Source organism: Lynx rufus, unplaced genomic scaffold (assembly GCF_022079265.1).
Source record: "Lynx rufus isolate CCGP_SWC_20201006 ecotype Redwood Valley unplaced genomic scaffold, mLynRuf1.p SCAF_15, whole genome shotgun sequence".
In the NCBI taxonomy this organism is placed as follows: domain Eukaryota; kingdom Metazoa; phylum Chordata; class Mammalia; order Carnivora; family Felidae; genus Lynx; species Lynx rufus.
Window position 1 is genome coordinate 42,698,688 of NW_025814829.1, and position 24,364 is coordinate 42,723,051.

At 39.1% G+C, this 24,364-nt stretch overlaps 1 protein-coding gene across 1 annotated transcript in view; it reads right to left on the reverse strand.

Annotated features, from left to right (window-relative positions):
- AXDND1 (axonemal dynein light chain domain containing 1) overlaps nt 1-24,364 on the reverse strand; it is an 83,071-nt gene that overhangs the window by 29,809 nt on the left and 28,898 nt on the right. Inside the window, exons 9-14 of the mRNA XM_047077309.1 lie at nt 14,703-14,843; nt 13,904-14,008; nt 7,063-7,183; nt 4,578-4,679; nt 3,348-3,511; nt 1,346-1,421 (exon numbers count right to left, since the gene is read on the reverse strand). Coding sequence (XP_046933265.1) covers nt 1,346-1,421; nt 3,348-3,511; nt 4,578-4,679; nt 7,063-7,183; nt 13,904-14,008; nt 14,703-14,843 — 709 coding nt within the window. The remainder of the gene's footprint in view (nt 1-1,345; nt 1,422-3,347; nt 3,512-4,577; nt 4,680-7,062; nt 7,184-13,903; nt 14,009-14,702; nt 14,844-24,364) is intronic.

Below are 24,364 nucleotides of genomic sequence, written 5' to 3' on the forward strand. Positions count from 1 at the left end.
CTGCTAGGACATAACAGTAGTTTGATTAATGAAATCTATTTTCAAAGCTCAAACTCTTTTAAAAAGATGTTATTGGGGCCCCAGTGGTTCAGTAGGTTGAGCAACTGACTCTTGATTTTGGCTCAGGTCACATTCTCACAGTTTGTGAGTTCAAGCCCCGTGTCAGGCTCTGTGTTGATGGCTTGAAGCCTACTTGGGATTCTCTCTCTCCCTCTCTCTCTGCCCCTCCCGTGCTCATGCTCTATCTTGCTGTCAAAATAAATAAACCTAAAATAAATAAATAAATAAATAAATAAATAAATAAATAAATAAATAAGTGTATGTATGTATGTATGTATGTATCTATGTTATTAATAAACAAAGTGTAGTATATACATGCAGTAGAGTATTACTCAGCCTATAAAAGGAAGGAAATTCTGACACATGCTACCAGACAGATGAACCTTAAGGACATTATGCTAAAGGAAATAAGTCACAAAGGGACAGATACTGTAATTCCAGTGCCCAGAGTAGTCAAAAATATAGAGACGGAAAGCACAATGGTGGTTGCCAGGGGCCAGGGGAGAAGGAAATAGAGGAGGCTTGGTGTTTATTGGGTAAAGTTTCAGTTCAGGAAGATGAATCAAGTCTGGACATGGACGGTGGTGACGGGTGCACAACAAACAATAAGTACACTTAATGCCACTGAAGTGCACACTTACAAATCACTAAACTGGGGGCGCCTGGGTGGCGCAGTCGGTTAAGCGTCCAACTTCAGCCAGGTCACGATCTCGCGGTCCGTGAGTTCGAGCCCCGCATCAGGCTCTGGGCTGATGGCTCAGAGCCTGGAGTCTGTTTCCGATTCTGTGTCTCCCTCTCTCTCTGCCCCTCCCCCGTTCATGCTCTGTCTCTCTCTGTCCCAAAAATAAATAAACGTTGAAAAAAAAAATCACTAAACTGGTATATTTTACGGTATGTCTATATCATACCCCAATTTTTTAAAAAGATGTTCTGAATTTTAAAAGTCCAAGTTGTTCTTGAGACAAAAGCCAGGTACAAGAGAGGCACAAATGTTACTTCTATCTGATGATTAGAAGAGAGAATCAGAATGACCCTCACTGCCACCCAAGTATCTTTTCCCAATTTTTTCTGGCAGCCTAACTTTATTTGGCCCCCAAATCTAAAATAGAACTGAAAATAAATACTTAAGCATATTTTTAAAAGTCCCTGGAGTCTTGCTATTTTCTGTCTTTCATAAAATGCCATATGGCATTCTTAAAGGATGAGATGTGACCCATTCATTGGTGAAAAGTGGCAATTTACAAACAGCACTTTGATTACCAAACAGTTCATTAGAATGTCTTACCTTTTGCCACTGCTTGAAATCTGGAATAACTGATTCAAATATATTTTCTTTATCAGGAGATAAAATGTCTTTTTCACTGGAAGAAGGAAAAAGAATAAGAGCAGGGTCTCAGAACAGTATATAAACAAAGAAAATCATGAATCTGGGGCGCCTGGGTGGCTCAGTCGGTTAAGCATCCGACTTCGGCTCAGGTCATGATCTCGCGGTCCGTGAGTTCGAGCCCCGCGTCGGGCTCTGTGCTGACAGCTCAGAGCCCGGAGCCTGCTTCAGATTCTGTGTCTCCCTCTCTCTCTGCCCCTCCCCTGATCATGCTCTGTCTCTCTCTGTCTCAAAAATAAATAAAAACATTTAAAAAAAAAAGAAAGAAAATCATGAATCTGTATACTGCATAATAACATTATGTTTCTCTTGAATGATTTCCAAGCATGCCTTCCAGGGTTAGCCCCTTTCCTTACAGGCATTCATCTTTAAATTTTCAAATGTAAATATAAGTATAAACATAAATTCAGGCTCCAATCAGACCTGAGCAATCAAGTCATAAGGTCAGAGGCCATAACAGTACTGACAGGGCAGTGTCTGGGTCTCTGACACCCAAAATTAGATCATCATAAGAATAATTCCTGTTAAATACAGCAGCCAAAACAATATGTAATGAATAGGAAGCCTAATGAATAATTAAGACTCAACATTAGTTCAGGAGTCCCAACTTCTGGCAAGAAAGAGTTTCGTTTAATATCTCTGAAGTCTCACAAGGCGAAAGCTCTTGAGAAAGAAGTTCTTGAAGAGAAAGGGAAAAGTGAACCCTGCTCTCCGTGCTCCCCTAACCAGCTAAGAGTCAACAAACAGCAAAAACAGGAAATGGCAGTAGTCACCAGCTTGGATATGTACCAGCTTCAGCTTCCAGAACTTCCAAAAAATCTACTAACTGGAAAACCTTAGAGGATCTGAAAAACCGATACCATTGTCCTCAATCTGAAATGGAATCGGTTCCTAAATGTGTTTCCTCAACAAACCAAGCATCTTAAAGTTTTAAAAAACCTTAGAAATCATTGAGCCAAGACTAGATTCAAAGTCCAGATTCCCACTAACGTTAGCTGTGATTTCATCATCCCACCTTGACTTAACTACTTTATAGGCAGCCATTGTCAGATTTCTCTAATTGTTATAAAGTATAACACCAATCAAAATCAATCTCCTTATAACTGCCACCCACTGGTTCTATTTCTCTGCACATGCAGATGGATCTAGATATTCAGGTTTGCCAATAATAATGACATATGTTGACATGAGAGAAAAGGAAATGAGAGGAGAGGAGAGGGAGGGGAGGGGAGGAGAAGGGGAGGAGAGGGGAGAAGGGAGGAGAGGGGAGGAGAGGGGAGGTGAGGGAAGGGGAGGGAAGGGGAGAGAAGGGGAGGGGAGGGGAGGAGAGGGGAGGAGAGGAGAGGGAGGGGAAGGAGAGCGAGGGGAAGGAGAGAAGGGGAGGGGAGGGAAGAAGAGAGGAGGAAAGAAAAGGAAACAAGCTGAACTGAAATAGAGGCAGCAGTTGGGTAGAGAGGTCAGGATGGACTATAGAGATGGTTAGCACCAGAAACCACAAAACCACTCAAGCTCCTAGCAGGACTGCACCCGTGGAAAGGCTGCTAGTTACCCCACCAAAATCAATGTTAGAGTTATTACATGGTAAAAGAGAACCAGAGAGAAAGAAAGAACTGGACTGAGTTACCAGACATGACACAATATAATCAAAACCAAGAGTCTTGTAGACCCAGGGCAACTGGGTGGTTCAGTCAATTGAGCATCCAACTCTTGATTTTGGCTCAGGTCATGATCCTGGGGCCATGGGATCAAGCCGCTCACTGGGCTTCACGTTCAGGGTAGAGCCTGCTTAAGATTCATTCTCTCTCTCTCTCTCTCTCCCCCCCCTTTCTCTCCCTCTTTCTCTCTAAAATAAAACAAACCCACAAAACAAAACTCTTTAAAAAAAAAGATTCTTGTAACCCACCTATTATTTCTGAAAAACTGCTGCCATTTGGTAAGGCCATCCTTAACAATTTGCAATCTCTCCCTTATAGATTCTTCATTTTGTTCCACTTCGTTTTTAAATTTATTCATTAAGTTTCTCCATTTCTGTGTCAATTTCTGCAACAGTGCAAGGTCTGCAGTGTCCTAGATAATACACATAAAATCAAACCACTTATTCACTTATTCACACAATACTTATTAGCATATGCTAATAATGTTAATTAGTGTATTGATATTGTAATACTAGAGATATCCATAGAAAATGGATCAAAATTGAGAAGATAGTTCTCCTTCAAAATATCATCAGTAACATCACATAGTGCCTTTGCTGGTAGATTTTCCATGGTACATAAAATATTAGGGACAAGAGCCCAATTTGCCTACTTTCATGGGAGGTAGTGTGGTACATTGGAAAGAACAGGAATTTCAAGGCCAAACAAAACCAAATGTGAATCCTAGCCAGTTATTGGCTATGTAACCTTGGGGGATACTATTTCATTTATTTGGGGTTAATTTTTCTTATCCAAAAAATAAAGACCCTACTATAAAGGGCACCTGGGTGGCTCAGTGGGTTAAGTAGGTCTGACTCTTGATTTTGGCTCAGATCATGATCTCACAGTTCATGAGATCAAGCCCCACATCAGGCTCCTTGTTGACAGTGTAGAACCTGCTTGGGATTCTCTCTCTCCCTCTCTCTCTGTCCCTCCCCTGCTCGCATGCACTCCCTTTCTCTGCCTGTCTGTCTGTCTCTCTTTCTCTCTCTCAAAAATAAAGAAATAAACTTTAAAAATTTTAAAAAAAGAATTAAATTAAATGACAAGTGTAAATGGTATGACCCCAGAACACACTAAATGCCACTTCTCTCCTTTTCGACCAAGTGTGCTCTTTGAATTTTCACATAAAATTGCAAAAAATGCACAGCTACTTACATTTTACTTTTAGCTTAGACACTAATAGAATGATAAGTCTATAAATAACATTTTCAGTATTATTAACTTAAATTGCTTAAAGTGCTTTAATTAGGATATAAGACAATTATATAAAAAGCATTTGTTTACATTTCCTTAGATTTTTCATCCCACCCACAATAAAGCACAAATACAAAACTATATTTAAAATGTAACCTATAAACTTAGCAAACACGTCTTACAGTTTCAACCCTCAAAGACCGGAGTCTCTTTTCCCATAACTTAAGTGAACTGATCTTTACCTTAGCTGACAGCAGTATGATGAAATGCTTAGCATATTTATTCCAGCCTTTTTCATTGAGGTAAAGTCTTTTAGCCAACACAACTCTATTTCTTTCAATTACCTATTTGAAAAAAGTACTGAAATGAGGAACCTAAGATATTAATAAACCACTGTGATTTATTAAACCCAAACCAATTTCACGTATCAATTTTCCATTGAATCATTAACTCCATCACAATTTGTTATTTAAGTCATGAGCTAATTTGAATCATAAATTTGTGTTTTCTAAAACTACTGAACTGGAACCAAACTGAAGGATAACATATAGCACAGACTCCCAAGCAACGCTCTCACAAATTAGCGAAGATTCCAAAGAGCTTTTGTTCATATGCATTATAGCTATTTGCTATTTACCATTTTGGAAATTAAAACTGAACTTATTTAAAATATGTATTTGTTTGGAATGCAAGCTGGTGCAGCCACTGGAAAACAGTATGGAGGTTCCTCAAAAAATTAAAAATAGAACTACAACCCAGCAACTGCACTACTAGGCATTTATCCAAGGGATACAGGTGTGCTATTTCAAAGGGACACGTGCACCCCCATGTTTACAGCAGCACTATCAACAATAACCAAAGTATGGAAAGAACCCAAATGTCCATCGATGGATGAATGGATAAAGAAGATGTGGTGCATACACACACACACACACACACACACACACACACACACACACACACACAATGGAGTATTCCTCGGCAATCAAAAAGAATGAAATCTTGCCATTTGCAACTACGTGGATGGAACTGGAATGTATTATGCGAAGTAAAATTAGTCAGAGAAAGACAAAAATCACATGACTTCACTCACATGAGGACTTTAAGAGACAAAACAGATGAACATAAGGGAAGGGAAACAAAAACAATATAAAAACAGGGAGGGGGACAAAACAGAAGAGACTCTTAAATATGGAGAACAAACTGAGTGTTACTGGAGGGGTTGTGGGAGGGGGCATGGGCTAAATGGATAAGGGGTAAGGGGCATTAAGGAATCTACTCCTGAAATCATTGTTGCACTATATGCTAACTAATTTGGATGTAAATTTAAAAAAATAAAAAATAAAATGAGTTAAAAATAAAATAAAATAAATTTTTTTAAATAAAATATGTATTTGTTAATTCACTTAAACATAACAATAAATCCATTGTATGTTAACATAAATAGTATTTTTATGAAAAAATAACTATATTTTCTAAAACAAAAAAATAATGAAAGGAACATCATTGTTTTACTTTCTTACAAATCTCTTTAATGTCTGCCTTAATAGAGCTGGATTTTCATATTTGCTTCTGCATTCAGTTGGCTGCAACATCCCATTGTAAAGCCAATGTAACTTGTGTGCAAAGGAGACTGAAAAAGGCAAATAACTTCTTAGTATAACGCAGAAACTAGTTTTCACTTCACGGAAGGGTCTCAGGGATCCCTGGTGAGGCGGGGAGGGGGTGCAGGGTGTCCTTGGACCATACTTTGAGAACCACTGGTATACGGAACCAATTATACAGTCATTCAGTGAGTGACTGTTTCTAGACACTGTGCATCCAGACACAAACAAAAGAGACAAAGTCGTTATTTTCAGGAAGGTGACATTCTAGCTGTCATTTCCTGTTGGGAGGGGCTTTAGGGATGAGCCAACACAAAGCCTCCACCAATTCAAGGTATTTTTCCACAGAAGCCACTACAAGGGGTCAGTTCTCTATTGTTTAAATACTACTAGAGTGAAGAAACTCACTTGTCTTCTTTATTCCTACTGAACATGCCTAGCTCCCTGATTTATATATTCTTATATATTTACTGTCATGATTGTTTCTTCTTGACATGTCATTTAAAAATTCTGCAACAGGATGAAACATTGTATACTAGATGAGGTCTGACCATTCCAGAGGAAAATGAGACAAAAGTGTGAATATGTTGAGGGTCATAATTTCTGGTTAATACTTAGTAAACACAAGTCCCAGATGTTTGGTACTTGCCTAAAGTATTACAGTAATGACCTACAGACTGCCATATTTCAATTCATTTGTCATCTTAGATGCCACGGTAATAGAACCAAAGTGATATAATCCTAATATGGTTACACTGTGCGAAAAAATATAAATAACACTTCCTAGTTTATAATTAGTATAAGCAGAAGTTGAAAATTTTAACATGCTCACAAACAATAGAAAAAGTATTCTTCCTTATACTTCTTAGATTCTGGTGAGAAAAAGAGCCCTTAACTGGGCAATAGCCAGGTACTCAATAGAGAAGAAACAAAAGAAAAAAATGTAACTTTCCTTTCTCAAGGCCCATCAATCATAGCCACATTATTCACAAATTAAATACACATCTTCATTTTTTAAATTTTGTCTAGATTATTAAAAATGGTAAAGCAAAAAAAAAAAAATGGTAAAGCAAAACTGATCCAGCAAAAAAGAAGTCTGAGTTATGATTCCAGATGAACCAACCTTTAGGGCCAATTCATATGTGGCTGAGCTCCAGACATCTCTTTCTGACATTAACTGTTTAATATCACACTCCATCCTTCCTCTTTGCAATGTGTATAAGTCATGGTATTCTTCTACAATCCTAAAAAAAAATTAAAAAATATATACAGACTTTGTTTTTGAGAATTCACATTTATTGAATAATTGTTATAATGGTGGACATTAAAAAAAAAACAACTTTGGGGGCATGTGGGTAGATCAGTCGGTTAAGCACCTGACTCTTGATTTCAGCTCAGGTCACAATCTCATGGTTTGTGAGTTTGAGCCCCATGTCGGGCTCTGTGCTGACAGCGAGGAGCCTCCTTGGGAGTTTCTCTCTCCCTCTTTCTCTGTCCCTCCCCCATGCATGCTGTCTCTCTCTCAAAATAAATGAATAAACTTAAAAAAATTTTTTTAATAAAATGAACAACTTTGTTCTAAAATAGACAATTTGTTCCTTTAAAACTCATCATAAAGTAATTATGGTATAATTGCTGGATACGTTAATAACACTAATATACAGTGAAATAGAAGAAAAAAATAGTCACATTTCATTTATAAAGCTTATAAAAGTCTTAAAAAATTCAACATACTTTTACCTGCTCTAAACACTTTTCTTCATATTGTTTTTTGCTAGAATTTTCACAACATGGTATTCCAACAGAATAACAACACTATATCTCATTTAAAAACTCAGGATACAGAATAGAATTAGTATTCTTTTTTTGAGAGAGAGAGACCACGTGTACATGCACACACGCATGCAAATGGGGGAGGAGCATAGGGAGAGAGAGAATCTTAAGCAGTCTCCACGCACAGCTCGGAGCCCAATTTGACACAGGGCTTGATATGACGACGAGATCAGTACCTGAGTCGACATCAATAGTCTGATGCTTAACTGACTGAGCCACCCAGGCACCCTGAATCAGGCTTCTTCATTAAAAACACAAAGCCCAGGGGTGCCTGGGTGGTTCAGTAGGTTAAGCGTCCGACTTTGGCTCAGGTCATGATCTCACGGCTCGTGGATTAGAGCCCCACGACGGGCTCTGTGCTGGCAGCTCAGAGGCTGGAGCCTGCTTCAGATTCTGTGTCTCCCCCTCTCTCTGCCCCTCCACTGCTAGCTCTCTGTCTCTCTCTGTCTCTCATAAATAAACATTAAAAAAATTTTTAAAACACAAAGCCCAGTAATTATGAGCCGCTATACTTTTAAATTATATATAAGGTTTAAAGAAATTCTGTACCAACCAACCAAAAGATTAAGTATATTCAAGTTAAGTACCTTTTTCTTAACTATTTTTTCTTCATGTTTACCAGAACATAACTTTTCCTTCCAAACTTACACCGAAGTTTACAATTAAATTGGATTTAAAAAAAAAATTTTTTTTTCAACGTTTATTTATTTTTGGGACAGAGAGAGACAGAGCATGAACGGGGGAGGGGCAGAGAGAGAGGGAGACACAGAATCGGAAACAGGCTCCAGGCTCTGAGCCATCAGCCCAGAGCCTGACGTGGGGCTCGAACTCCCTGACCGCGAGATCGTGACCTGGCTGAAGTCGGACGCTTAACCGACTGCGCCACCCAGGCGCCCCAAAAAAGCACTTGTGAGATTAAATGCAAACACAGAAGTTGTAAAGGGATAGCATTTCACAAGCCATTTGAGACACTACCTGCTATGGGATATTAACTTTGCTACAAGAATTAAAGGCCAATGACATAGAATTCTTCTAATTTTGATGAAAGCCAGGAACTACCTGCATCAGTTCTTGAAAGCCCTGTTTGGAGACTTCCACTTGTTCAAAGTAACTAAGAAAAATTAATCACCCTAGGTGTCACACAGGGGAATATATATATGAAGATTCAACAAGTTATATCCCCTTAAGATTTATGCACATTACTGTCTGAAAGTTAGACACTGCTTTTGAAAAGGTAACTAATGACCCTTGTTTAAAATAGCAAAAGAAAAAAATTCAGAAATAACCTCAATGTCCAACAACAAGGGATTGGCCAAATAAATGGCTCTGTGATGAAAATATGATATAGCTAATTAAAGATCCTGTTGTTAATACTTTGGTACGTGGGAAAACTTTTCATGTTGTAACATGAGAAACCCAAATGATAAAATTATATACCCATTTTGATCTCATTTATATAAAAAATACATAGAAATAGAAAAAAGAAAATATATCAAAATATTAATAGTGATTTAACTCAGAAAACAAATTATGGATACTTACTTCCTTATTTATGTGTTTCTGTTTTTCCTAATCTTCAATCAAATGGTTATTATTTTTAAAAAAGTATTACTAAAAATTTCTAACCACAAAAAAAAGTCCCACTTCAGAACCATCAATTTTTAAAGAAAATGAGATTTCTTTCTCCTTCTCTTTCCCTTTCTCTCTGGTTTTAGATGTTTTGCTCCTATAATGAACATTAGCACAAAGGAAGTTCTAGCTTATTTTTTAAATTCATTCAACAAATATCTGTTTAGCGCCTACAAAATGCCAGGTGCTGTTCAAAACTAAACAGAATAAAACAAAAACAAAAGCTTGGCCCTTACAAAGTTTATTTGGAAAAGATAATAAAGAAAAAAGGAAAAGATATTAAGTAGTGATAGTGCAATAGATAAAAATAAATCAGGGAGAGGGGATTGAGAGCACAAAATGCTCTCAGTTTTAAATGGGGGGGGGGGGGAGGAACAAGGTCTGAAGGAAGGAAGGAGGAAGCTAGGGAGCTCTCTGGGAAAGAGAGTTCCAGGACCCAAGGGGGGAGTCTGTCTGGTATGTTCAAGAACAGCACAAAGGCAACATGTCTGAAATAAAGTAGGAGAAGTCAGAGAAATTCTGGTTGGATGAGTCTTGTAAGCCATGTTTTTAAAATGTGGCCTTGGGGCGCCTGGGTGGCGCAGTCGGTTAAGCGTCCGACTTCAGCCAGGTCACGATCTCGCTGTCCGTGAGTTCGAGCCCCGCGTCGGGCTCTGGGCTGATGGCTCGGAGCCTGGAGCCTGTTTCCGATTCTGTGTCTCCCTCTCTCTCTGCCCCTCCCCCGTTCATGCTCTGTCTCTCTCTGTCCCAAAAATAAATAAACGTTGAAAAAAAAAAAATTAAAAAAAAAAAAAATAAAATGTGGCCTTTTACTGTAAGATGGGGAGCCACTGCAGAATTTCGAGCAGAGAAATGACATTATTCTATTTGAGTCAAATTTTAATAGATAATACTGACACCACATAGAAATGTAAAGATGGATGGAAATTCAGATGGACGCACTAATGCTTCGGCAAGGTTTGACTTCAAGCTGAACAAAATTTTCTCTTCCTCATTCTTGAAGCCTTCTCTTTCCCTTCACTTATTTTTCTGTAGAATCCTTTGTTCCAAGAACTTGGTATCGACGCTGATACTTAATCACAAGTCTCAGATGGCCCGCACCAGCACTAGGCATGAGATCACCTTGAAGGCATGAGGAACGTGGCTGGCAGCACGTACCAGATTCCTAGCGAAACCACCCAGATCAGCCTTTTACCCCGGGCAGGTCTACAATTTTGAAGGCAGTAGCCTGCTCTAACCTCCTTTGCCTTAAAGTAATAAAACTCGGTCCTCTTTATCCCCAAACTTTGTCTTCAAGTTATATTTCGGCTACAGAACACAGAAGTTGGTTTTTGACAACAGTACTGGCTGGAATGTGGAGAAAGGCCCACAGTGGTGGGCTTACTACAGCAGATGTAAAAAGGAGATTCAGAGGTCCCCGCAACACCCCAGGCAAGGCATGCAGACGGCACAAACGAAAGAGGTGAGGGGTCAGCACAGATCATGAAAGGAGGTAGGATCTGCCGCTAGAGAGGTGTGAGATGTGAGAAAAAGAAAGGGACAGAGAATGACTCCAAGCATTTTGGCCCCAGAAACTGGAAGGATGGAGTTGCCATTAACTGAAATGAGAAAAGAATGTGGAAGGAGTCGGTTTGGGGGAAAGAATACGTTGGGGACATTAGGCATCTAAGCAGAGTGTTAAGTCTGTTGAATACGTAAGTCTGGAATTCAAGGAGGAGAAAGAATGAAACTAGGGGTGCAGATTTGCGAAGACGGGTGAAGCTGCAGATACATATTTGTGAGCTGGGTATATACAGGTGATGGCGTTGGAAGCGAGGAAAATGAAGAGAGTAATTTAGGAAGCAAATATGGACACAGAAAAGATCCACAGAATAAGGAACAAGCACTTTGCCAGTTGGAAATTGGTGAGATGAAAAGGAACCTGCAAGGGGTATCAGTAAGAAGGAGCAGATAGTAAAGCAGAGGAAAACTAGGAGAGTGTAACCTACTGAAAGACATTGTTTTAAGTAAGAGCAGCTGGTCAATTGTGACAAATGCTGCTGTTAAGTCAGGTTAAATGAGAATTGAGAAGCAGCCTTCAGACTCAACAACATGAAAGTCACTGGTCACTTTGACAAGTGCACTTTGATGGGGTTGGGGGAGTGAAAGCCTGATTGGAGTGGGTTCACAAGTGACAAAGGGGAGGATCAGGAGTGGACATATTGAGTATGACAATTTTTTAAAGAAGATTACTATAATGGCCGGGGGTTGGGGGGAGGACGGGAGGTGGGCAGGGTAACCAGGCCATAGCTAGAAGGGGATACGTGTGCCGTCTTAAGATATGGGAGTCTTTTTGTTTTTTGGTTGTTGTTTTTGAGATGGGTGTTAATTATAGCATATTTGTATACTAATGGGACTAATCAGGAAGAGAGGGAAACATTAAAGATAGAGAAGAAAGAGGGAATATTTGCTGAAAATATCTCAAGTAGATATGTGGGGATGTAACAGTACACAAGCGGAAAGACTTGCCTTGGGAAGAGACAGTTCATCCACAGGAAAAGCTGGGAAGATAGAATGTATGAGCACAGCTGCAGGGCGTGGGTAGATGTAGGGGTGAGAGCTTGAGTTCTCTTCTGTTTGCGTCTACTTTTTTGATTGTTTGCTTGCTTGCTTCTAGTTTTTAGAAAGCAAGTTCATCAGCTCAGAAAGAGGATGGTGAGATACTATTAGACAAATGAGGATAGAAGACAAAGTATAGAACAGTTATCTACTAAGACAAGAAGGGTGAATCAGCTACAGAAAACAGTAGTATATTCAGTGAGCAAAAACTGGTCAAGGTGGGCCACCTGGGTGGCTCAGTGGGTGAAGTGTCTGACTCTTGATTTCGGCTCAGGTCATGATCTCACAGTTTGTGAGATTGAGCCCCACTTCAGGCTCCGTGCTAAGAGCACGGAGCCTGCTTAAGATTCTCTCTCTCCTTCTTTCTGCCCCTCCCCCACTCATGCTCATGTCCTCTCTCTCTCTCTCTCAAAATAAATAAATCAACACTAAAAAGATGATCAAGGTATCCTTCTCAGTCTAGTAAGGAATAAAATAGAATAAAAGTAAGAATATACCTTTGAATTTAGATTTTGTGTACATTTGTGTTTTTGCTGACATGCCAGTCACTCTTCAATACACACACACACACACACACACACACACACACACATAAAAAGCAGAAGACTATGCTGGATTAAAAGGAATATAAAACAAGATACAATGTGTGGCCCTAGATTGGATACTGATTTGGACAATCCAATGTAAAATACCTTTTGGGGAACACTGGGAAAATTTGAATATTATCTGGGTAATTGAAGAAGTGAAACTTTACTGAAATAGGTAGACTGTTGACTAAAAAAAAAAAACAAAAAACAAAAACAGCCTGTAGAACAGTATATGCAGTACAATTTTGGTTTAAAACAATGCATGTGTGCACATGTACATAGAAAAAAAGAATATATACTAAGATGTATATTGGTAATCTATAGGAAACTATAGTATTTTTTGTTCATTTTTGCTTGCTTATATTTTCTACTTTACTTACAGGGCACAATACTGCTTCTATGATAGTATAATAACATTACTTTTTAATCGGTTAAATAAGAAAAACTAAAAACGCAAATTATCATTTGATAATGATAATTATCAGGCTCAGCAAACTAGAGCCTGTGGGTCAAAGACAGCTCACCACTTGTGTTTTGCATAGAACATAAGCAAAGAATTTCATATTTTTAATTTTTTACCTATTTTACTTTTTATACGTTTAATGGTTAAAGAAGCAATAGAAAAACGGTATTTCGTGACACGTGAAAATGTTTTATTTTCATTCAAATTTCAGTGTCAGTAAACGGTTTTATTGGAACACAGCCATGTCCTGGCATCGTCCTTGCCTGCCTTTTCACCATGGTGGTGCAGATTACAAAGGCAGAGTGGATTGCATAGTTGCATCAGAAACCGTATCTCACCATCTGACCCTTCACGGAAAAAGTTTGCTAACCCCAGAAATAGGATAAAACACTAAGATGGTAGTAGATTCATTTAAATCTAAAAAAAAGAACTAGACTCACACTACTAATTAGGAAAATTAGTGGCAAACAAAACAAAAACCAGACACTTATTCATACTCATCAGACTGAAAAAAAAATATGGACAAAAGGAAAATCTCCTACACCGACAGGAAGGTGCACTGGCACGACTACTTTATACGGCATTTGGCAACATTTAGCAAGACAAGGCTATGCATAGCCTGTGACCTAGCAATTCCACTTCTAGGGATATGCCCCGGAAAACTCACACAGGAAGACATTTACAAGATGTGTATTAAGTGGTGCCTGGAGGGGTTAATATATATAAAAGTTCCTTACATATATTAATCCCTCCCGGCACTGTTGTAATAAAAAACTTCAAATGTTTCTATAAAATTTTGTTCCTTCAAATAAGCTGTGAGGCCTGAACATAATGGTTAACATTTGGTAACTCACTTAGCATTCTTTTCAGCATCTAAGAGAGCTTGTGCCAAATCCCTGTGGGCCTTCTCTGCTTCCTTTGTTAATTTCATATCATGTGCCCGAACCAGACACAGCTCCCTGAAATAAAGCAAAGAAAGTTTACATTCATAGTTGAAGAGTTCCAGGAAATAGGATTTGTATACTCAGGAATCTTCTCAGTTATGTGTACATCTCTCCCTAGTTTTCACCCCTTAGAAACCAAATCAAGAAATCTAGCATACATTTGGATGGAATTCGGGCAGGTTTGGCAATGGAATCAGGTTGGCTAGAAAGGGCAGAAAGATGATGTGGGAGATCCTCCAGAATGGAGAGAAGGCAGACGCTAACAGGCCAGGCCACCAGGCTGCTCCGTTCTACCTTCTGACATGCCTATCTTATCTTTTTCATTCTTGCCACTACTCAACTTGACACGAGCTTAGATGATCACTAACCTTGACTGCTACTTAATGCCTATCCTCCTCTTTGGGATTTAAACCTTATCATCTGTAATCATGGCACTGTCTGTAAACATGATTAAGATCTCAACATCTCAGGCCTGGAAGGAGAACAGGAGTCTTTTCCCTATCAAACACACACATAGCCCTAGTTTTGTGTTAACCTTTGTAACCCATGTCTCTACATCTACATCCAGTCCTCTCCGTTCTCTTCCTAAACCCCACAAAAGAAAAAAAAGAGTCCTCACTTTTAACCATTCTACTTTCCCTGTTTTTTATTCTCTTTAAAGACATGGCTTTGGCCTGTGTTTTGTGTTTAAGATAATCACAGATTTTACCTGGCCAGTTCTTCAGTAACATTCTTAAAATTGTACAATTCTTCCAAAATGCGCTGGTCCATTATTCGCTGAGTTACCATGTCTTTGTAGAAGTCAATCATCTGCCGGGCAATTTGGTCAAGCATTTGTACATACCGCTCTCTGCATGAGACAGAAAGAAAACAAGGTATCATGCAAAAGAAAAGGAAAAAAGAGCCAGAAAATATGTGAGAGAGAAAGTAATGTTAGGGAAAGAAATAGGCAGACACTCATAAAAGATATGTGAAAAGAACAAGATAGGAAAAGAAAGAGATCTAACCTGTGTTTTCCTGCCATGCTCACACAAGTAAATGAATTGTGGAGGACTTTAACCAGACTCATAATTATGTGGAACATACTGTCTGAGATATAAAACAAAATAAGGACTTCTTTTATTTTTTCTTCTAAATTATAAATTATGAGGATAAAAACCATGTCTTATGAATTTATATACAATGGAGTTTTTATAAATAGTTGAATTCATGAATAAAACCACTTTTCTCAAGTTGGGTAAATGTAAAAATATACCAACTGTTTAAAAATGAACAAAGACCTTAAATACAAAGAAGTCATTTCTCTCAGTTTTGAATGAAACCAAATATTTGGAAGGATTACAAATGATAAATTTCAAATACCATGCTGAGCAGTCTTTATTTATATTGAAAGTGATCTAGGCACAGCTGGGAAGGTGGCGGCGTAGGAGGACGCTGGGCTCACCGCGAGTCCTGCTGATCACTTAGATTCCACATACACCTGCCTAAATAACCCAGAAAACCGCCAGAGGATTAGCAGAACAGAGTCACCGGACCCAAGTGCAGACGAGAGGCCCACGGAAGAGGGTAGGAAGGGCTGCGAGGCGGTGCGCGCTCCACAAACTGGCGGGAGGGAGCAGGGTGGAGGGGTGGCCCGCCGGCCAAGCAGAGCCCCCGAGTCTGGCTGGCAAAAGCGGAGGGGCCGGACGGAGTGTGTTCCAACAGCAAGCGGGACTTGACATCTGGAAGGTTATAAGCTAACAGCTCTGCTTGGAGAACGGGAAGGCTGGGGGACAACGGGAAGGAGAGTTGTTGAGCCCCAGACGACAGAGCTCAGCATGGCGGGAACAAAAGCGATCGCCAGCGCAGTCTCCCTTGCCCATCCCCCAGCCAAAATCCCAAAGGGAACCGGTTCCTGCCAGGGAACTTGCTTGCACCCCGCAAACACCCAACGCTGTGCTTCTGCAGATCCATCCCTCCAGCGGGTGGCACTCCCTCCTGGTGCCACAGGGCCCCTCCCGAAGCAGATCTCCGAAGGAAAAGCGAGCTGAGCCTACTCCTCCCGCCCCGTGCACCTTGCCGATCCACCCCAGCTAATACGCCAGATCCCCAGCACCACAAGCCTGGCAGTGTGCAAGTAGCCCAGACGGGCCACGCCACCCCACAGTGAATCCCGCCCCTAGGAGAGGGGAAGAGAAGGCACACACCAGTCTGACTATGGCCCCAGCAGTGGGCTGGGGGCAGACATCAGGTCTGACTGCGGCCCCGCCCACCAACGCAAGTTATTCAAGACAGCACAGGGGAAGTGCCCCGCAGTCCCGCACCACTCCAGGGACTATCCAAAATGACGAAACGGAAGAATTCCCCTCAGAAAAATGTCCAGGAAATAACAACAGCTAACGAACTCATCAAAAATGATTTCAACAATATAACAGAAAGTGAATTTAGAATAATAGTCATAAAATTAATCTCTGGGCTTGAAAACAGTATAAAGGACAGCAGAGAACCTCTTGCTACAGAGATCAAGGGACTGAGGAACAGCCAGGAAGAGCTAAAAAATGGTATCAGTGAGGTGCAAAATAAAATGGAGACAACTACGGCTCGGATTGAAGAGGCAGAGGAGAGAATAGGTAAACTAGAAGATAAAATTATGGAAAAAGAAGAAGCTGAGAAAAAGAGAGATAAAAAAATCCAGGAGTATGAGGGGAAAATTAGAGAACTAAGTGATGCACTAAAGAGAAATAATCTACGCATAATTGGTATTCCAGAGGAGGAAGAGAGAGGGAAAGCTGCTGAAGGTGTACTTGAAGAAATCATAGCTGAGAACTTCCCGGATCTGGGGAAGGAAAAAGGCATTGAAATACAAGAGGCACAGAGAACTCCCTTCAGACATAACTTGAATCGATCTTCTGCACGACATGTCATAGTGAAACTGGCAAAATACAAGGATGAAGAGAAAATTCTGAAAGCAGCTAGAGATAAACGTGCTCTAACATATAAAGGGAGACCTATAAGACTCGTGACTGATCTCTCTACTGAAATGTGGCAGGCCAGAAAGGATTGGCAGGAGATCTTCCATGTGATGAACAGAAAAAATATGCAGCCGAGAATCCTTTATCCAGCAAGTCTGTCATTTAGAATAGAAGGAGAGATAAAGGTCTTCCCAAACAAACAAAAACTGAAGGAATTCGTCACCACTAAACCAGCCCTACAAGAGATCCTGAGGGGGATTCTGTGAGACAAGGTACCAGAGACATCACTACAAGCATGAAACCTACAGACATCACAGTGACTCTAAACCCATATCTTTCTATAATAACACTGAATGTAAATGGACTAAATGTGCCAACCAAAAGACATAGGGTATCAGAATGGATAAAAAAAACAAGACCCATCTATTTGCTGTCTATGAGAGACTCATTTTAGACCGGAGGACACCTTCAGATTGAGAGTGAGGGGATGGAGAACTATTTATCATGCCACTGGAAGTCAAAAGAAAGCTGGAGTAGCCATACTTATATCAGACAACTAGACTTTAAATTAAAGGCTGTAACAAGAGATGAAGAAGGGCATTATATAATAATTACAGGGTCTATCCATCAGGAAGAGCTAACAATTATAAATGTCTATGCGCCAAATACAGGAGCCCCCAAATATATAAAACAATTACTCACAAACATAAGCAACCTTATTGATAAGAATGTGGTAATTGCAGGGGACTTTAACACTCCACTTACATAAATGGATAGATCATCTAGACACACAGTCAATAAAGAAACAAGGGCCCTGAATGATACATTGGATCAGATGGACTTGACAGATATATTTAGAACTCTGCACCCTAAAGCAACAGAATATACTTTTTCTCGAGTGCACATGGAACATTCTCCAAGATAGATCACATACTGGGTCACAAAACAGCCCATCATAAGTATACAAGAATTGAAATCATACCATGCATACTTTCAGACCACAATGCTATGAAGCTTGAAATCAACCACAGGAAAAAGTCTGGAAAACCTCCAAAAGCATGGAGGTTAAAGAACACCCTACTAAAAAATGAATGGGTCAACCAGGCAATTAGAGAAGAAATTAAAAAATATATGGAAACAAACGAAAATGAAAATACAACAATCCAAACGCTTTGGGATGCAGCGAAGGCAGTCCTGAGAGGAAAATACATTGCAATCCAGGCCTATCTCAAGAAACAAGAAAAATCTCAAATACAAAATTGAACAGCACACCTAAAGGAAATAGAAGCAGAACAGCAAAGACAGCCTAAATCCAGCAGAAGAAGAGAAATAATAAAGATCAGATCATAAATAAACAATATAGAATCTAAAAAAACTGTAGAGCAGATCAACGAAACCAAGAGTTGGTTTTTTGAAAAAATAAACAAAATTGACAAACCTCTAGCCAGGCTTCTCAAAAAGAAAAGGGAGATGACCCAAATAGATAAAATCATGAATGAAAATGGAATTATTACAACCAATCCCTCAGAGATACAAGCAATTATCAGGGAATACTATGAAAAATTATATGCCAACAAATTGGACAACCTGGAAGAAATGGACAAATTCCTAAACACCCGCACTCTTCCAAAACTCAATCAGGAGGAAATAGAAAGCTTGAACAGACCCATAACCAGTGAAGAAATTGAATCGGTTATCAAAAATCTCCCAACAAATAAGAGTCCAGGACCAGATGGCTTCCCAGGGGAGTTCTACCAGACGTTTAAAGCAGGGATAATACCTATCCTTCTCAAGCTATTCCAAGAAATAGAAAGGGAAGGAAAACTTCCAGACTCATTCTATGAAGCCAGTATTACTTTGATTCCTAAACCAGACAGAGACCCAGTAAAAAAAGAGAACTACAGGTCAATATCCCTGATGAATATGGATGCCAAAATTCTCAATAAGATACTAGCAAATCGAATTCAACAGCATATAAAAAGAATTATTCACCATGATCAAGTGGGATTCATTCCTGGGATGCAGGGCTGGTTCAACATTCGCAAATCAATCAATGTGATACATCACATTAATAAAAGAAAAGAGAAGAATCATATGATCCTGTCAATCGATGCAGAAAAGGCATTTGATAAAATTCAGCGAACTTTCTTAATAAAAACCCTCGAGAAAGTCGGGATAGAAGGAACATACTTAAAGATCATAAAAGCCATTTATGAAAAGCCCACAGCTAACATCATCCTCAACGGGGAAAAACTGAGAGCTTTTTCCCTGAGATCAGGAACACGACAGGGATGTCCACTCTCACCGCTGTTGTTTAACATAGTGTTGGAAGTTCTAGCATCAGCAATCAGACAACAAAAGGAAATCAAAGGCATCAAAATTGGCAAAGATGAAGTCAAGCTTTCACTTTTTGCAGATGACATGATATTATAAATGGAAAATCCGATAGACTCCACCAGAAGTCTGCTAGAACTGATACATGAATTTAGCAAAGTTGCAGGATACAAAATCAATGTACAGAAATCAGTTGCATTCTTATACACTAACAATGAAGCAACAGAAAGACAAATAAAGAAACTTATCCCATTCACAATTGCACCAAGAAGCATAAAATACCTAGGAATAAATCTAACCAAAGATGTAAAAGATCTGTATGCTGAAAACTATAGAAAGCTTATAAAGGACATTGAAGAAGATATAAAGAAATGGAAAAACATTCCCTGCTCATGGATTGGAACAATAAATATTGTCAAAATGTCAATACTACCCAAAGCTATCTACACAATCAACGCAATCCCAATCAAAACTGCACTAGCATTCTTCTCGAAACTAGAACAAGTAATCCTAAAATTCATATGGAACCACAAAAGGCCCCGAAGAGCCAAAGTAATTTTGAAGAAGACCAAAGCAGGAGGCATCACAATCCCAGACTTTAGCCTCTACTACAAAGCTGTAATCATCAAGACAGCATGGTATTGGCATAAAAACAGACACATAGACCAATGGAATAGAATAGAGACCCCAGAACTAGACCCACAAACGTATGGCCAACTAATATTTGACAAAGCAGGAAAGAACATCCAATGGAAAAAAGACAGTCTCTTTAACAAATGGTGCTGGGAGAACTGGACAGCAACATGCAGAAGATTGAAACTAGACCACTTTCTCACACCATTCACAAAAATAAACTCAAAATGGATAAAGGACCTGAATGTGAGACAGGAAACCATCAAAACCCTAGAGGAGAAAGCAGGAAAAGACCTCTCTGACCTCAGCCGCATCAATTTCTTACTTGACACATCCCCAAAGGCAAGGGAATTAAAAGCAAAAATGAACTACTGGGACCTTATGAAGATAAAAAGCTTCTGCACAGCAAAGGAAACAACCAACAAAACTAAAAGGCAACCAACGGAATGGGAAAAGATATTTGCAAATGACATATCGGACAAAGGGCTAGTATCCAAAATCTATAAAGAGCTCACCAAACTCCACACCCAAAAAACAAATAACCCAGTGAAGAAATGGTCAGAAGACATGAATAGACACTTCTCTAAAGAAGACATCCAGATGGCCAACAGGCACATGAAAAGATGCTCAACGTCACTCCTCATCAGGGAAAAATACAAATCAAAACCACACTCAGATATCACCTCACGCCAGTCAGAGTGGCCAAAATGAACAAATCAGGAGACTATAGATGCTGGAGAGGATGTGGAGAAATGGGAACCCTCTTGCACTGTTGGTGGGAATGCAAATTGGCGCAGCCACTCTGGAAAACAGTGTGGAGGTTCCTCAAAAAATTAAAAATAGACCTACCCTATGACCCAGCAATAGCACTGCTAGGAATTTACCCAAGGGATGCAGGAGTACTGATGCATAAGGGCACTTGTACCCCAATGTTTATAGCAGCACTCTCAACAAGAGCCAAAGTATGGAAAGAACCTAAATGTCCATCAACTGATGAATGGATAAAGAAATTGTGGTTTATATACACAATGGAGTACTATATGGCAATGAGAAAGAATGAAATATGGCCCTTTGTAGCAACATGGATGGAACTGGAGAGTGTGATGCTAAGTGAAATAAGCCATACAGAGAAAGACAGATACCATATGATTTCACTCTTATGTGGATCCTGAGAAACTTAACAGAAACCCATGGGGGAGGGGAAGGAAAAAAAAAAAAAAGAGGTTAGAGTGGGAGAGAGAGCCAAAGCATAAGAGACTCTTAAAAACTGAGAACAAACTGAGGGTTGACGGGGGGTGGGAGGGCGGGGAGGGTGGGTGATGGGTATTGAGGAGGGCACCTTTTGGGATAAGCACTGGGTATTGTATGGAAACCAATTTGACAATAAACTTCATATATTGAAAAAAAAAAAGTGATCTAGGTGTTATATCCTAAGCCTGAGACCACTGAGTTATATCTTTCAGTTCGAATGGCCATTTAATCTCTTACCCATAACAGAAAGAATTATCCAGCCATTGCTTAAACCCTTATTCAGTTCACACATAGGGAAGCGTCTATTTTAAAAACCACCTTCTTGGGGCGCCTGGGTGGCGCAGTCGGTTAAGCGTCCGACTTCAGCCAGGTCACGATCTCGCGGTCAGGGAGTTCGAGCCCCGCGTCGGGCTCTGGGCTGATGGCTCAGAGCCTGGAGCCTGTTTCCGATTCTGTGTCTCCCTCTCTCTCTGCCCCTCCCCCATTCATGCTCTGTCTCTCTCTGTCCCAGAAATAAATAAACGTTGAAAAAAAAAATTAAAAAAAAAAAAAAGTTAAAAATAGAACTACCCTATGATCCAGCAATTGCACTCTAGGCATTTACCCAAAGGATACAAACATATAGATTCAATGGGGTACATGCACCTTGATGTTTACAGCAGCAATATCAACAATAGCCAGACTAGGGAGAGAGCCCAAATGTCCATCAACTGATGGATGAATAAAGAAGATGCAGTATATATACACAATGGAATATTACTTAGCCATAAAAAAGAATGAAATCTTGCCATTTGCAATGACATGGATGGAGCTAGAATGTACTATGCTAAGCAAAATAAGACAAATGCCATATGATTTCACTCATTTGTGGGACTTAAGAAACAAAACAGATGAGCATATGGGGCAGCAGGGAAAGAGAGAGGGAAACAAACCATGAGAGTCTCTTCTCCAAAAATAGGGAACAAACAGGAGGTGGGTGGGGGATGGGCTAGATGAGTGATGGGTACTAAGGAAGGCATTTGCTACGATGAGCACTGGCTGTTGTATGTAAGTGATGAATCACTGAATTCTACTCCTGAAACCAAGATTGCACTATATGTTAACTAACTAGAATTTAAATAAAAATTTGAAAATAAAATAAAATAAAGCAGACTATTAAATACATAGGGTGTTCTATATAAACCTCATGGTAACCACAAACCAAAAACTTGTAACAGATACACAAGGAATTTTAAAGACAAAGAAATCCAAGAATAACACTAAAGAAAATCATCAAATCACAAGAAAGCAAGAAAAGAAAGGAACAGAGAAGAACTATAAAAAGAACCAGAAAACAATGAACAAAATGGCAATAAGCACAAATATCAAGAATTACTTTAAATGTAACAATGAACTAAATGCTCCAATCAAAAGGTGTAACTCACTTCACATATAGACATATACAGACTGAAAGTGAAGGGATAGAAAAAGATATTCCATACAAATGGAAATGAAAAAAAGCTGGGGTAGCAATATTTATATCACACAAAATAGACTTCAGAACAAAAAACATAACAAGGGACAAAGAACAACATTACATAACGCTAAAGGGAGCAAAAGGATATAGCAATTGTAAATATCTATCCACCCAATATAGAAGCATCTAACTTATAAAGTAAGTATTAACAGATATAAAGGGAGAAATTGACGTAATACAAAAATAGTAGGGGACTTTAATACTCCACTTACATCAATGGATAGATCATCCCAGACAGAAAATCAATAAGGAAACAGTGGCTTTGAATGACATTAGATCAGATGGACTCAAGAGATATATAGAGAACATTTCATCCAAAAACAGCAGAATGCATTTTTTTCAAGTATATCTGAAACACTTCAAGATAGGTCATAAATCAGGCCATAAAACAGGTCTTAATACATTTAAGAAGATTTAAATCATGTCAAGCATCTTTTCTGATCACAACAGTATGAAACTAGAGGCTAAACAACATGCTACTAAAAAGAAAAAAATGGGTTAACAAAGAAATCAAACAGAAAATTAAAAAATACCTTGAGGTAAATAAAAATGGGAACACATTGTTTACAAATATATAGGACACAGCAAAAGCAGTTCTAAGAGGGAAGTTTATGGTGATACGAGCTTACCTCAAGAAATAGGAAAAATATCAAATAATCTAATCTTACACCTAAAGGAACTAGAAAAAAGAAGAATAAAGCCCAAAGTTAGTTGAGGGAAGGAAATACTAAAGATCAGAGAGCAGAAATAAATAAAATATGGGGTGCCTGGGTGGCTCAGTTGATTAAGCATCTGACTTCGGCTCAGGTCATGATCTCACGGTTCGTGAGTTCAAGCTCCATGTCGGGCCCTGTACTGACAGCTCGGAGCCTGGAGCCTGCTTCAGGTTCTGTGTCTCCCTCTCTTTCTTCCCCTCCTCTGCTAGCACTCTGTCACTCTCTCTTTCTCTCTCTCAAAAAATAAATAAAGCTTAAAAATTTTTTTAGTTAACAAAAAAAGAAAATATAAACTGAAAAAAAAAAAGATCAGTGAACTTAAAAGGCATTTCTCTGAAAATAACACCTTGATACACCTTTAGCCAGACTCATCAAGAAAAGAAGAGAGAGTACTCAAATAAATAAAATCAGAAATGAAATAGAAGGTACAATGACTCCACAGAAATACAAAGGACTACAAGAGACTACTAGGAAAAATTATTTACCAACAAATTCCAACAACCTAGAAGAAATGGATAAATTCCTAGAAACATACAACCTTAGCAGAATGAATCAAGAAGAAATAGAAAATCTAAGCAGACAAATTACTAGTAATTAAATTGAATCACTAAACAAAAACCTCAAAACCAACAGAAGCCAGGATGAGATGGCTGCAAAGGTGAATTCTGCCAAATATTTAAAGAAGAGTTAACACCTATTCTCAAACTATTCCAAAAAATAGAAAAGGAAGAATTGTTTTGTTAAAGACAGCATTACCCTGATAGCAAGACCAAAGACATCACAAAAAAAGAAAATTAGAAGTCAATTATTCTTAAGGAACATAGATGCCAAAATCCTCAACAAAATATTAGCAAGCCAAGTTCAACAACACATTAAAAGAATCAGTGACCACAATCAAGTGGGATTTATTCTAGGGATGGAAGAATGAGTCAATGTCCACAAATCAATCAGTGGGATATACCACATTAAC